The following is a 14,511-nucleotide window of genomic DNA, read 5'->3' as shown; positions in this document are numbered from 1 at the left end:
TGGCCCTGCTGGGCCAACGCAAGGCTTTGAGGTGCATGGGGAGTAGGTGTTCCTGAGTAGGGGGAGAGCGGGTGGTGGGCAGCCCTGGGGGTGGGTGGGTAGGGAGCGGGATGTGGGGCTGGGATCTGGCAGTTATGTCTGATTCCTACCCCCGTTTCCAGGGTGTTCGGAGCAGATTGAAGCCGCTCTGCTCTCCTCGGATTTGCTCTCCTCGGTCATCCAAGGAGACCTATAGGGGCAAGGGTTTCCCCTTGCCTCTGGTTGAGCTGCTTTGGGCCCCTATCTTGCACTGGATACAGCGCAGGATAGGATTGCGTCCTAAATGAAGTAAAGGAGGCCAATCTTTGAATGCTGTGAGGCTACCACTAGTAGGAGGACGGCCGGGGGCCTGTTAAGCTCCCAACCCTCCACATGGCTTCGAAGCCATACTGAAGCCAACCAAATTCAAAACATCAGATGATGGATCGTGGTAGCTTCCACTTCATACCAGCTTTGATGCCAATCCAGCTTCATTCCCAGACAGGACACCAGCAGCCGCGGAGGCTTCAGATCACAAATACCACACCAAAATCTTCACAAACCACAGAATCACAACGGCTGGTCTTTGAGCAGTTGAATGACATACAAAAAGCTTGTTTGTACAGGCTTCTGTGCAAAGCAACACCATACATGAAACAGCTCAGTGAATGCCAACATGGCTAGAAATCAAGATGAACTGATTAATAAGCACAGATGTTACAGAAGAAGAGTTGTACAATACAGCCATACAGATTCAAAAACTAAGACAGACACAGAAAGCAGAGTAGTACGTATTTAAAAAGTTTTCTGTACTTAATATGATGCTTGAAAATGAGGGATTCTTCTGGGTCAGAATGAGTCTCCTTATTTGTAACCATGCCAAAACAAAGTCAGAGAGCTTGGCCAGCAGCACTGCTGGCTGTTGTCCTGAAAAGATAGGCTTAGAAAATATGGCTAAACAGAGCTAGATCTCTGAACAGCGGTTCCCAGTTGCATATTCTGACACTATGTCTGAGCCATATAATCTGAATCAGGTGAGGAACAAGATGATCAAAGTAACAGAAAGTGGTGGGGAGAGAGTGTAGCCAAGCTAAACAGCTGATAGACAAAGCAGAGACAAGAATGAGAGCTGGAAAATACAAGGCTAGGAAACAGGACTGGGGCATGAAACGAGACTATGAGCCAAACTATACAATCACCCCCCCCCCCCCCCAAAAAAAAATTATACATCTGCTGAGTTGCTGAGGTGTACCACTTACAGGCTGCAGAAGAGGGACTGAACATTTGAATGTGCCCCCACACGTGAAATTAAAAAAAAAAATTCCTACACACATCACGCCAAGGAGAAAGTTCTAGTCCAGCATTTTCCCAGTCATACTAATATTAGTACTTTTATAAATGGGACAATAAGTGCTACAGCTTGTCATTTCTATGCCCAAAGAGGACCCCCTCCCATCCTTATGGCTGTATTTACACCTAGACCATTTCCATTGAAGAATGATTGGTAACATTTGAGGAGAATGTTTTTGATTTTTCTCTTAGCCCTGGATAATTAGTGACTGAATGTAGTTTACTGTGTTAGGCTGCAGAACCAGAGCCAAAATCAGGTCTAATTACTTCAATTGAAAGAAAAAACCATTACATTTTATTTATTTTAATAACTGTAAATATGTTAATTAACAAATATCTGGCCTTTGATATATATATTTAGTGCCTCTGCCAGGTCGTACCCAAACTCTATGTCTTAACCCTAGTTACATTATTGATAATGTAGATGTGATCCAAAAGATGTGATTTTTCAACCTCAAGTCTGAAGCAGTATGATTACACCATATTTTACTCACAGTCTGAAATCCTATACACGCTTTCCTTCAAGTAAGCCCCATTGAACACAATGGGACTTATCTCCGAGTAGATGCGCACAGGCTCGTGCTCACAGTGTGTTTTGACTCCAAGTCTGGCATCAACAAACAAGGCCAAGAGGTAGGAGTCTCAGACATGGGAAACCACAGTGGTACAACTTAAATTTTCAACAAGCCCATAATACCTAGCCTTAGCATAGCTGAACATGAGTTTGAGATAGTAGGTTTCTAAAAAAATAAATAATTTCCCCAGTTCAGTTACGGGGGGGGAGGGGGAATGGGACGCAACCACCACAGATACTCGCCTATAAGTCGACCCCACAGGCAAGTCGAGGGCAGGTTTTAAGCAAACAGTCACGGAATTTTCTATGACCCTCGGACAAGTCGGGAGTTAAACTTAGGGGGGTGTCTGACTATAGTTTTGCCTGATTTTACCCCAGGCCAGATCCTGAAAAATAACCTACCACTAATTGTTACCCAAGAACTGTAGTCTCTAATTTATTAAAAACATAGTACAAGATCATAAGATACATTTTTATTCTTTTTAAATTCTAGTCTTCACCACCTTTTTGTAAACACTATCTGAGTAAGAGCACTATAAACTACATACCAGTAAAACAGTGGTTCCCAACCTGGGGTTCATGAACTCCCAGGGACACTCAACAGGACCTTTAGGGGTACTTGAAAAAGAATGGCAGAAAAAGGCAGGCCGTGCTCCAGAATGCCTTGCAGGGCAAGAATGCCTTGCAAGGACCAGCAAGGCAGGAAGGGAGGTAGCTAGTTGGCTGTGAAAGCCCCACCAATAGCTAGTTTTTGGTCATCAATTCATGGATGAACCAGTGATTGAAAACCAGCACAGTAAAAAAGCTGAAACATAATATGGAAAGTGATCAATCACCCAGAATTTCTCAGCACACTTCTGGTGCAAAACAGTGCAAAGGCAGTCTTCTGTTCCTCAATCAGGTAAAAAGAGAAAACACTGTGATGAATACATGAAGTCTGGGTTTTCATAGAGAGGAGATGAGGGCTTGTATTATTACAAATATTTTGTTAATATGAAGGGTACAATTTATGGAAATGGGCTGCCAAGGGATATGCAAGTGAAAAAGGTTGGAAACCACTGCAGGAGATCCATGAATCAAAACCACCTTTAAGATGGACATGAGGAGAACTATGAATCAAAGACATCCTTAAGGTGTCTGGTGTGTTAAGCCAGAAGCTCTACATACAACGTACAACCCATACATAACTGAGAATGTGCAATTCAATTCATATCAGAGAGATGCAGCTGCATATATTTGCAACCCTTTTTACTCAGAAGTAGACCCACTGCTTTCCATGGGTGTTATTCTTAAGTAATGGTGCACTGAATTGTAGCCTGGGAAGGAGGGTCCCATCCTGGTGTTTCAAAAAACAGACCTGCTTTGCAGGTACTATACATGAGTATCTACAGTATACAAGGCTGCAATTCTATACTCACTTTCTTAGGAATAAGCCCTACTGAATACAATGAGACCCACTTCTGAGTAGACTTGTGTAGGACTATAAGCACCCAAACCTATTCAGTTTTCCTGCACCAATGCAGCTGCAGTGCAGCCCTGAGTTAAGGGAACAAACATTCCCTTACCTTGAGGAGGCCTCTGTGACCTCCCCCCACACAGTAGGATGCAGCTACGCTTCCCTGGCACAGCTGTATCAGTGCCGTTAAGTTGGGTAGGATTGGGACCTAAGACTCAGAAAGCCTCTACATTCTAGTTAGAATGTTTCTAACTCTGAAACATTTCAAAGGAAATAAAGGGTTGGAACTTTTAGGTTTCTGTCCTTTTATTAAATGCTGTTCTGCAGAGCTAATATGCCCCTGAGGAATTAAGCTTTGAAAGGAACTTTGGAACTTGCTTTGTTCTTGTAACCACATACCACAAAAGGGTACATAGCATTACTAATACATAACCATTACTAATACAAGCAACCAGGGAAGATGGAAACAGCATTATTAGTTCTATTAGGTGTTCTTGTTTTGTTCAAAGTGTATTTTGCAGGACAATACATACTGCTGTGCTGTATTCAGCATGGCAAACCGCAACACACACAGTTGGAGGTTAATCCTGATGAAACACACCAGTGTAAGCTTATTTAAGTATAAACTTAAGAATTTCAACAAATGGCTTTTGGACCAAAAAGAGTTGGGGGGGAAACCAAGGTATATGTAACACCAAGAGGAATAAAGACCAGACAATAATCATTTGTTACAAAGGCCAAGAAAGCATACAGGTATAACCTAATTATCCATGGATTTTTCACCAGCAGTTTTATCTCAGTGCTGATGAGAGGGGTCCTTTAAATTAAAGGGAAAAAGTCATTTAAGAATAGCCTCATTAATTCGAGAGAGGGCAGCCAGCTGACCATCAATCATTCTCTCTCCAGGCACAGAACAGTTTCATTCCAAAGCAAGTGACCCCTCCCTTCCCCCTGAGTATGTGAAAGAAAGATAATTACTTTGCATTCCTTCCCAGTAGCCTTTCTAAGCAGCTGGAGAGAGACTGATTGACGGACTGTCTGCAATGCAGTGATGTGATGCAGTGATGTGATTGTGATGGACTGCATCACAATCACAATTTGTGATGTAAAACAGAGACATTAAGCAATGTCTCTGTTTTACATCACAAATGTCAGCAAGGCTGTTTTAAAATTGCCCAGCAAAGGGACATTGTTTTTTAAATGGATTCGCTTTAATGCAATTTTTGCTATCCACATGAGTTCTGAGAACAGAACCCTTGCAAATTTATAAAAAAAGTTCAGAAAGATCTTTCATAAAATGTTACACGCTTCTGGGTTTTATAAACCTGCAAGTGTACAAGAAGACAAGCAGACTTACAACATCTGATCTCAAGAAGGGCACAACTTTGAAGTGGTTTTTACACCAGTTTAAACTGCCATGGCTTCCTCCAAAGAATTCTGGGCGCAGTTTTGTGAAGGAATCTCTATAAGAGATATCCTGCTTCTTCCTGCTTGGAACTAGAGTTCCCTATGAAGAGGGCATGATTTTTTTTACCCAGCAGTTTTCAAACTCTCTGGGAGTTTGAAAACCACTGCAAGTCCTTGCTGGGAGGGGGGGGGAGGCACCAGGGGCGAGGGGAAGGCAGCGACGGGGTCCCCAGGATCCCATTGCTTGGGGGGGGGCTGCAGGGACTGGGATGGACTCACCCGTCCCTGCAGCAGCGTCCTGGGGGTGCAGGGAGCCCTGCACGAGTGTCTGCAGGGCTCCCCAGCCTCCAGAAAGTGAAAGTGGAACCATCATGCTCCACTTCTGCAAAACCAGAAGTGGGGTGCGATCGCTCCACTTTCACTTTCTGCATGCTGGGGAGCCTTGCAGACACTCAAGCATAGCTCCCCGGCACCCTGGGTAGGCCACTGCAGGGACTGGTGAGTACATCCTAGTCCCTGCAGCCCTGTCAGTGACATGATCCTAGGGATCACTGCCTTCCCCCTGCCCCCGCCCCTTAAGGGGGCAGAGGCCGGGCCCTCAGGCTGGGGCATTGCGACACCCCAGTCTGAATACCGCTAGTTTAACCAGTTTAGGCTTGTAGCACAGATACATCCTAAAAGAATCTTAAACTGAGTATCACACTGCTAAACTGAAATTTTGACAACACAAAGGCAAACTTAAATTGCTGTTCTGTTAATTTTGTATCTGGTCCCTCAAGCACTAGAGACATTTACTAAAAACAAAACATAGGCATTCAATTTAACTTCAACTTCAATATAAGATAAAACTAACAAAGAATTGGAATAACTGTTACCTTGGAGAGAACGGAGAGATGAGCTGCATTTCTTTAGCCCAGGTTATTATAGGAGGTGGTAAACTCTGCACCTCACAGGGAAGTGTGACATCTTCTCCAGCTGTCACTGAGATCTCCAGTGGGTTATCCAGTGATGCTCCTTGCTGATCCTCAAGTCTGGACACTCGTGGTTTTACTAAAATAGGACACATAATATTATCAAGTGCATTTCATAATCCATAGATTTCATTTGCATTTTCAATGAACCATGCATCCATCTCTCATTCTTCTAAATCTAACCTATAAGGAAGCTTACACTTCATTGGTGAACAATCCTCCGACTCCCACAGTTAGTCACCTGCAGTTCAAGCATTCTGAATGCACGTTGACTACACCTAGACCACATGGAGGCCAGCAGGATCAATGAAGAAAGCAGAATGCCATCATGCCAAATCTGAAATAGCATCTCTCAAGCCCCACAACAAAGTACTGGTATTTCCTGTACACTACCATTGCTCCTGATAACACACTAATTTTGGGCTCTAACGTTTATTTACCATAGACAGTCAGTTGTGCTTTCCGGGTTGCATAGCCTGCCGCATTTGTTGCAGTGCAGATGTATTCCCCAGACTCTTCACCTCCTGGAGAAACTATATGCAGACTGCCATCGGACCCTGCAGAATATTTGGGATTGCTGGGAGAGATTACCTCTCCTTTCTGTGAAGGATGTAAAAATAACAACATGATGAACTTGCTTAGATAAAACACACACGAATAAACATGTTGGATTTGAACAATGACCTGACTACTCCATATTCTATCTCCCCAAGGCAGTCAATCAAATGCTCCAAGGGAAGTTCAGAAGAGGGCACAATTATTGACATTCATTCCCAGTTAGTCCCTATCATAAGCAACAAACACTGATTTCCAGCTATTGTCTAAGAGCCACTAACATGACTGCTCATCTACATACTTCTTTAGCCACTTCCAAATACCATTAAGGCTGCTCACTTGAACTGCTTTAATTAGTGGATTAAGGGCCCAATCCTATCCAGTTTTCCAGTGCCAGTACAGCCGTGCCAATGGGACGTGCGCTGCATCCTGTGGTGAGGGAGGGAACCACAGTGGCCTCCTCAAGGTATGGAAACATTTGTTCCTTTGTCTCAAGGCTGCATTGCGGCTGCACTGGTGCTGGAAAGTTGGATAGGATTGGGCCCTAAATCAACAAAAGCAATATAAGAACAACCAGTCACTGGTGGGGGTTAGTTTGAATCAGTGAGGCTGGGAGTAAAGTCCAATTTGTTTCTTAGGCTCTTTTGGTTCTGATTTGTTATGGTATTTGAAAGTATAAGGAAAACATTAAAGGCGGCCTTAAAATTTTGGTAATATGCACATTTATTTAAATTAAATTGAATAAATAATTATTGTTCTTATTTAGCTAAATGCTCACTTGATCTTTCACTATAAACAACTTAAGACATCAGATTTACCTTGGACCAGACTATGGATGGCTTAGGAACTCCACTGGCTTTGCAAGGTATTGTAACTGGAACACCTTCTATAGTACTGAATATCTGCTGTCCATGCTGAATTATAGGTAAAACTGAAAAAACACACACAGGAATTATGACATATTATATAATACTTTGGCCATATGCATGAAAAACCGCAGTTCACAGATGCCTACAAGCCTGTTAACATGCCTTCCATTATCTTATAAGCAAGTACGGGTGGAGCCTGTTTATCCACGTTAGCTCTGTTCCGTGACTTGGCTTGATTAACAAAAAACGTGTTGTGCTAAATTCCATAGAGTTACGCAAATACACTGCAGCCTGACACTTCTGGATGGAAGGAAACTAAGGCAGCTGTTATCAATCCCCTCCCCTCTGTACTCAGCCCTCCCCGTTGCCAGCTGCCCGGCTTCTTTCACAGTTGGGACGCTAGTCTTTTAAGAGTCCAGCCCTATGCGTTTCTACTCCGAAGTAAGCCCCATTGTAGTCAATGGCTTACTCCCAGGAAAGTGTGGAGAGGATTGTAGGCTAAATCTCATGCTTTGCTTGGTGGGAAGGCTTGCTTGTGTAGGTGATTGCCTGCACCATCTCAATGGGGGGAAGGAGTTTGGCAAACACTCCCTGGGTTTTTTAAAGCAATCCCCTCTGTTGCTACCACATCTACCCCTGTGTGAGTGAGAGTGAGTGACAGAGAGATATATACTATATCTCCCAAACTAGACGTGATAGGGCAAAACGGATGCCATTTTTTGAATCAGAACCCCAAATTCATATCAAACCACCATAAAATTTGGGAAAAACTTTTCTGACCCTCAACTTTGTAGGCCTGTGTAATCGATACTGCTTTTATAACATGGACTCTAAGAATTTATTACTAGTGGTATCAGTGAAGTGTATGTGCATGTGTTCACATTCTTTTAAAGAATCATTTTAATTCATCACAATTCCTCCATAGAGCATGAAAAATGCCTGGGAAAGACAACATCACTTAGCATTGATACAGCAGCATCGCTGTCAAGCAGGACAGTCTGAATTTTGTAGGAGCTGTTGCCCCAAATGTACACATTTTCAAGTGGGTTTGAGAAAACACTTTCATGAATTGCCCCATCCTTGCAGAGTGTGTTCTTCAGTGCACATTTTTATTAGGCATGCATTTACTCTCCATTCCTTTTTCTAAATCTTTTGCTCCACAGAAGCATTGAGTCACTCATCTAACACAGCTTTTTCTTTCATCAGTTCCTCATGATGGCATATAACCCCAAAGTGCTACTTCAGAGAGAAATTTGGCCTGCAAAAACACAGCACACACAAACCTGCACAAGGCTTCTTTTGTAAAGCAGAAAAGGGATGTTTCAGCAATTTTGTAGAGAAGTTTCGAACATGAGTCCCCTGATTAATTTTACATGCAAGGGAATTATCAGCTTGTGAACAACAGTGCAATCATGACCTCACACATAGCTGAAGCTGCTGAAATATAGATGGATTGCTAAAAGGCCAATTCTTCTTCACCTTCTGTGAGCAGGCATGCCACGTGTCATGGTACCAGTATTAAAACAGAAACAGCCAGACCTCTGCCAAACATTCACTTCTTTTATGCTCCATACTCCTATGGCTGTCGCTTCCTAACCGTTATCAGGCTTCTTAGAACAGTGTGCTGAGAACTCCCACATGTCTGTTTTGTTAATAAAGTGAGACAGTCTGCAAAAACTATCATTGCTTGTAGACATTTACACAGGGAAAATTATTTTTGGAAGCCATAAATTTTTTTACTCATACTGTTCATTTTTTTCACATCACTACCCATACCACCCTGTAACCAGAACACTTCACAAATCTTAATGGATTTGTAACATTTGTTTGAGATCCAAGGATCCTTTCCCACATATGAAGCAACTACTTTTCTTGTGTGACTAGTTCATGCAATGAACCCTGAATGTGAAAATCCAAACTACTTTCAGAGAATCTCTTTCATGTAGTTAATTAACACACATTGTGTTGGCAAAGTCATTCACTTCCATGTTCCGAACTGCACAAGCAGCATTCTCTCTTTCCCCTTACCCTGAGTAACACCTCAGCCTAGCCTATGCGGCTCCTCGGAACTCTGCCAGCTATTTAGCTGACAGAAATCCAAGGAGCCCCATGTAAGTTTGCCTGTCCCAGAAAGGGGGTTAGGATACAGCAGTGCAGGCCTCCCTGCCAGCCCAGACTACTCTGTAAGTGCTGCAAAAGTCCTTTACGGTACAATCACGGCACTCTCAGTTGAGCAAGTGCATAGAATTGTGCTCTACGTTGATTCATGTTTATTTATTAATTAGCAAAGTGCCCAACACTGTGACAGAAAGGTAGCAGAATGGGTGAACATACATTGTACCTCCCCTTGGTGGAGCACAATGCATCTCATGTACTCTGTACACCCAGATGAACTGCAGTGCACTGCAGAATCCTTGACAACAAAGGCCAGGCCACCCAATAATCGGGAGCAAGATTACATTTTGATCCCAACACAGGACTTGGGTGTTCCCAAGTGCCATACTTCCCCCAGAGAAGTGAAGGTCATTGTTCAATATAGGTGAAAGAAAAGGGTTTCATCTGAAAGTTCTACTGGAGAATGGAACCTCCCCTCTGGCCCTGGTGACTTCAGAGCCTGGAGCCAGTGGTAAGTTTAGCCTCATCCCCATACTCTTGTACAATTTGTGACACCAAGCAATCAAGAAAATACAGAGACTGTAATCAGGGGCATAACTGAATCAGCAATGCTCCAGCATCTGGGAAAAGGGAGATTTTGCTTCCCCTGTCAATCACATGTGTCTCAGATTGCAGCCTGTTTTCTTTATCCCATACAATCAATGTTAGCATTTGAGAGCCACCCTGGAATCTGTTTTCTTGGTCACATCACAGTTTGACAAAAAACACTCATCCCATTTTATTCCAAGACCAAGTTACTGTATAACTTTTTATACAATAAAGGCAGAAACTACAACCCACTAGGAGATTCTATGGCACAAGTCCCACTAACTTCATTGACAGTGTGTGAGCTCCATTGAAAATAATGGGGCATGAGCAGGAAAAACTTCCCAATGACTCACAACTCATATCTTTTTTTTAATACACAATACAGTACACTATTCCATCTTTTCTCCCAGTTCCAATATATTCTAATAGTGAAAGACTATGAAAATGCTGCATATTTCTCTCATCTGTTCCACCATCTACTCCGGCAGCTTTTCTTAGAATGGAGACAGGTATGGTATCTATTAAGGCCAGGGCTGCCGTGGCTATAATTTCTTATTACAAGAGAGTCCTGGACATGTTGGAAAATCGTCTTCCTAAACTCTGTTTGGCTGAGCAGTGGAGAAGAGGAGGCTGGGCCACTCAGGTGCAAATGCTCCTAAAATCTAAAGCCCTTTCTACTGACATTTTTGTCTTTTCTGAAATAAAACAAATGCTAAGGGAATGGATGTTTAAACTGGATAATGATCAGGATTTAGATATAGTAAGATCTTCAAATTTCTCCCAGTTGTACTGTTTCTTGAAACCAAGTCACTCAAGAGTGCAATATTTATATTCACTAACCTTTGCCTCTTTGAGAAAGGCGTTCACTGAACTGCGTTTTCAAACCATGCCAACTGCAGTTCTAGATGGCAGATATATGTCCATTCCCAGGCATTTGAGGCTTTGTATTTGCGGAGCAGGACAGATTGAAGATATTGTACATTACCTGCTTCATTGTCAGCTTTATCAAAATCTTAGGATAAGATTTTTGGAGCCTATTTTGGCTACCCTTCAAGGGGAGAACACACTTACGAAATTGTATTGGTTACTTTCCGATTATGACCCATCGGTCACCTATAGCGTGGCGCTGTTTGCCAAAGCTGCCAGAACTATTCGTGTCAACTACCGGGGGAAATAGCGGTAGATTGTAAAGGAGATTCCTTAATATGATGGGTGTAGGTGCCTTTTGTGCTTGATTTTGACCTCATTTTATCATTTTATCATTGTTTGTATCTTTGATGTATTCTTGGATTTACATGTTTTATCTTATTGTGATGGCTATTAGCTAATACAATAAACAATCTTTGACTTTTGCATATTTCTCTCACCAAAAACATTGATGGTGGTTGTTTTGTTGCTTGTCCCAGCAACATTGCTTGCCATGCAAGTGTAGTCTCCGGCATCCTGAAGTCTAACCCTTTCCAAGTGAAGACTTCCATCACTACGAATGCCTATATATGGATTCTGAACCACCTGAACGGGAAATGAGAAACAAATTAGATTTATCTTCTGGATCTAGCTTGGATATTGATGGCTAGGAGTGCATGTACTTTTCACTTCAAACAAAAATCAAAGTTCTACATAAAGGTAACCCACATTTGATGGCGTGTTTTTATTGCCTGGTTTTTATTGTCATGTTTTAAAAAAATATTTTTGTTTAAATTGCCTTTGTTTTAAATGGATTTATTGTTTTAATTTCTGTAAGCTGCCCTAGTAGACTCTAAGAGGGTGGAAAACAATTTTTTTTTAAATAATTTTACCCCTGCTAATTGGGTAAGAAGCACTTTTTCAAGTGGGTGCTCCTTCTTTTAGCAGGGGGAGAGTAACTGGCCCACCTCACCCCAGCACTGTCTGTTCTAGTGGCTGTCTGCTGGTATTCATTTGCATCTTTTTAGATTGTGAGCCCTTTTGGGACAGGGAGCCATTTAGTTATTTGATTTTTCTCTGTAAACCGCTTTGTGAACTTTTAGTTGAAAAGCAGTATATAAATACTGTTAATAATAATAATAATAATAATAAATACATATTTTGCATAATTTACTCTGTTTTTATTAGTGATGAGGAAGGATATTTTAGGGGGCTGTCCCCATGGTTTCTGGATGGCGTTTGAATTTCACCAAGCCCCACTTCCACACTTGCAACACATCCATATGATTATAGATTAAAGTCCTTAGGAAGCTGTGTTCTGCAGCTCACAAGCCAGTGGTGCACTCTGTCCAAACAGAATCCATGATGAATTTTTCCTCTGGAGTGCAAAATGTGTCACCTGCTTTGTAGCTACAGGCACTTAAGAACTGCTTTCCAAGGAGATTAACACCTCCCTCTGAGCAAAATGGAGGGGAAGTGAAAGGAACTTTACTGCCAATACTACAGCCACAGAAGCCAAAGAAATTGTCAAGGGTCACGAGCAAACAGGTAGCATCTCTCGATGGCCGCCAAAACATTATTCCTGCCTTACGGAGGGATTCAGTATAATACATGGAAGATGGCATTAAGTACTGGAAACCGCATTATAACGTAAGTCATCTTTAGTCTATTTTCTTTTCATATTCCTTCTCAAGTCTGATATCAATCAATCATTGTTTGATATCAAATAATTACATCTGTTGTTTCGTGCCTGTATCCATTTTATTTGGCAGCTTCTTATCTCTTGCCGCTGGTACTCATACTGTCCTAAGAAATGCTTCAAAACATACAGTATTTAGGTTCACATGTCTTCTTCAATCGCCTGAGGTATTTTAATGTAGTGCCTCTCTCCATTGACTTTCTTTATTCCTTCCCTTTTCACACCTATTTACTGTACAGCCCACAGGCAAGATTCTAAGTTTGTTTTTTTTAATTCTCTGCTTTTTAATGTTTTATGTTTTGTATTGTACAGTGTCTTGAGTTTTTTGGCATTAAAAATAACCATTATTGCTTACTTTTTATTGGTATTATTTCGGTGATGAGCATTATATAACTCCCTCCCATGGTAAGGCTGGTACAGTTGGAAATAAACTTGGGCTGCCTTAAATTCACAGTTGCCAGGTTTTTATTCCACCTGATCAACTTTTTTCCTTGTTCATTTGGCTTTTTTTTTTTAACATAGGGTAATTAACACACTTCAGAAGGAGGTGTTAGTCCCTGTCCCCTTCCCCACTCCTTCTCCTCCTAAACATCACCTTGATTATCCTCAGACACCCACATCAGGATAGAAATATGCCTCAAAATTTTGTCTCCAATTTTGCCTAGAACTTGAAGAACCAACAAAAAAAATTTCACAATAAGAACATTGATGACAACAACTTTTTGAAAGCTTTCTATTACAATGTTGCATCTTTCACAATTTTTTCTCTCTCATAACAAGCAGAAGACTATCAGCCCAATTCTATCCACTACCCTCCCCCCAACAATGCAGTAGTGCCAAAATGGCAGCCACTGCATCATGTGGTGGGGTCTTCTGGGTAAGGGAATAATCTTCCCTTATCTGGGGGTAAGTCTGAAGCACTGGTGGGTCTACTTGAATCTACAACTGCTAAACAACTGTCACAAGTCTGTGCCACAGGATCAGGCCAGGAAAACAGTTAGGATATCAGTGGCACTGGTAATCCAGCCCCTCTCCTGGGCCCAATACGCCTATCCTGGCCTTTCCTGGCCACTGCCCCCTCCCCTGTCCTATTTTGGCCTCTCCGCACCTCTGTTCCACACCCCTACCACCCCTTCCAGCATCTCCTGCTGACTTACCTACATCAGTTGGCAGGAGAAGCTCCAACACAGGTGGAAAGATGCAGACTTTCCTGCCAGCATGCTCTGTAGCATGCTGAAAGAGCACCTTTTGCAACTGGCAATGACTGCTTTATGGCAGTCAGCACCAACGGAGGATCCTCACCACCAGGGTGACCAGATGTCATAACCACAAAAGAGGATAAGATACCCCAAAACATAGGACATGACAAAGTAACAGCTAAAAACACTCATATATTAATTTATTGTGGTTAATTTAAACACTAGATTACTTACTATTAAATTGAAAACTACATTATATACAATTTATTACATATAATTTCATAATTACAAGAAGGCTATGCGCTGCCTCTGCAGGGGCCACTCAGGGAAAAGTAGGACATTTAAGTTCTTTTCCAGGACACTAGACTAAAAAAAGAGGACAGGTCCTGGAAGAAGAGGACATCTGGTCACTCTGCTCACCACAGACACATGGTAAGTATAAGATTGGGCCTTATGCAAGATAATTCAACAATCTCTTACCATGATACTGTTTTTAATCCATTTTCGCTCTGGAATAGGGTTCCCTGCCAGCAGCACACATGGCAAAGTAAGCTGCTGACCTTCAATGACATTAGTCACAGCTGGGCTCATTCCAATTAGAGGTGAGACTATATCAAAGAGTGGGAACAAAGAAAGCATAACATAATAGTGCATGGTCATATGAAAAGGCAAAAAAGAATGCTCAGCTATAAAAAGGTGGGAGCTCTGCCTGTCATTGAAGAAGATCTGGTCAACGGCTCTGACATCACAGTTAACTTCATTTATGGATTACAAATATATACAGTCACTGAAAAGTTGATAAAA

The 14,511-nt window shown here is 42.0% G+C and overlaps 1 protein-coding gene across 2 annotated transcripts in view; it reads right to left on the bottom strand.

Moving 5' to 3' along the window:
* LOC136649750 (hemicentin-1-like) overlaps positions 1–14,511 on the bottom strand; it is a 180,377-nt gene that overhangs the window by 143,842 nt on the left and 22,024 nt on the right. For both annotated transcript variants that reach the window (XM_066626612.1, XM_066626614.1), the window contains exons 12-16: positions 14,188–14,315; positions 11,271–11,415; positions 7,150–7,262; positions 6,217–6,376; positions 5,681–5,855 (exon numbers count right to left, since the gene is read on the bottom strand). In XM_066626612.1, the coding sequence (XP_066482709.1) occupies positions 5,681–5,855; positions 6,217–6,376; positions 7,150–7,262; positions 11,271–11,415; positions 14,188–14,315 (721 nt within the window). The remainder of the gene's footprint in view (positions 1–5,680; positions 5,856–6,216; positions 6,377–7,149; positions 7,263–11,270; positions 11,416–14,187; positions 14,316–14,511) is intronic.

The sequence above is a fragment of the Tiliqua scincoides genome, chromosome 4, assembly GCF_035046505.1.
Source record: "Tiliqua scincoides isolate rTilSci1 chromosome 4, rTilSci1.hap2, whole genome shotgun sequence".
In the NCBI taxonomy this organism is placed as follows: Eukaryota; Metazoa; Chordata; class Lepidosauria; order Squamata; family Scincidae; genus Tiliqua; species Tiliqua scincoides.
Note: the sequence above shows the minus strand (reverse complement) of the source record. Positions and strands in the feature narration are given on the sequence as shown.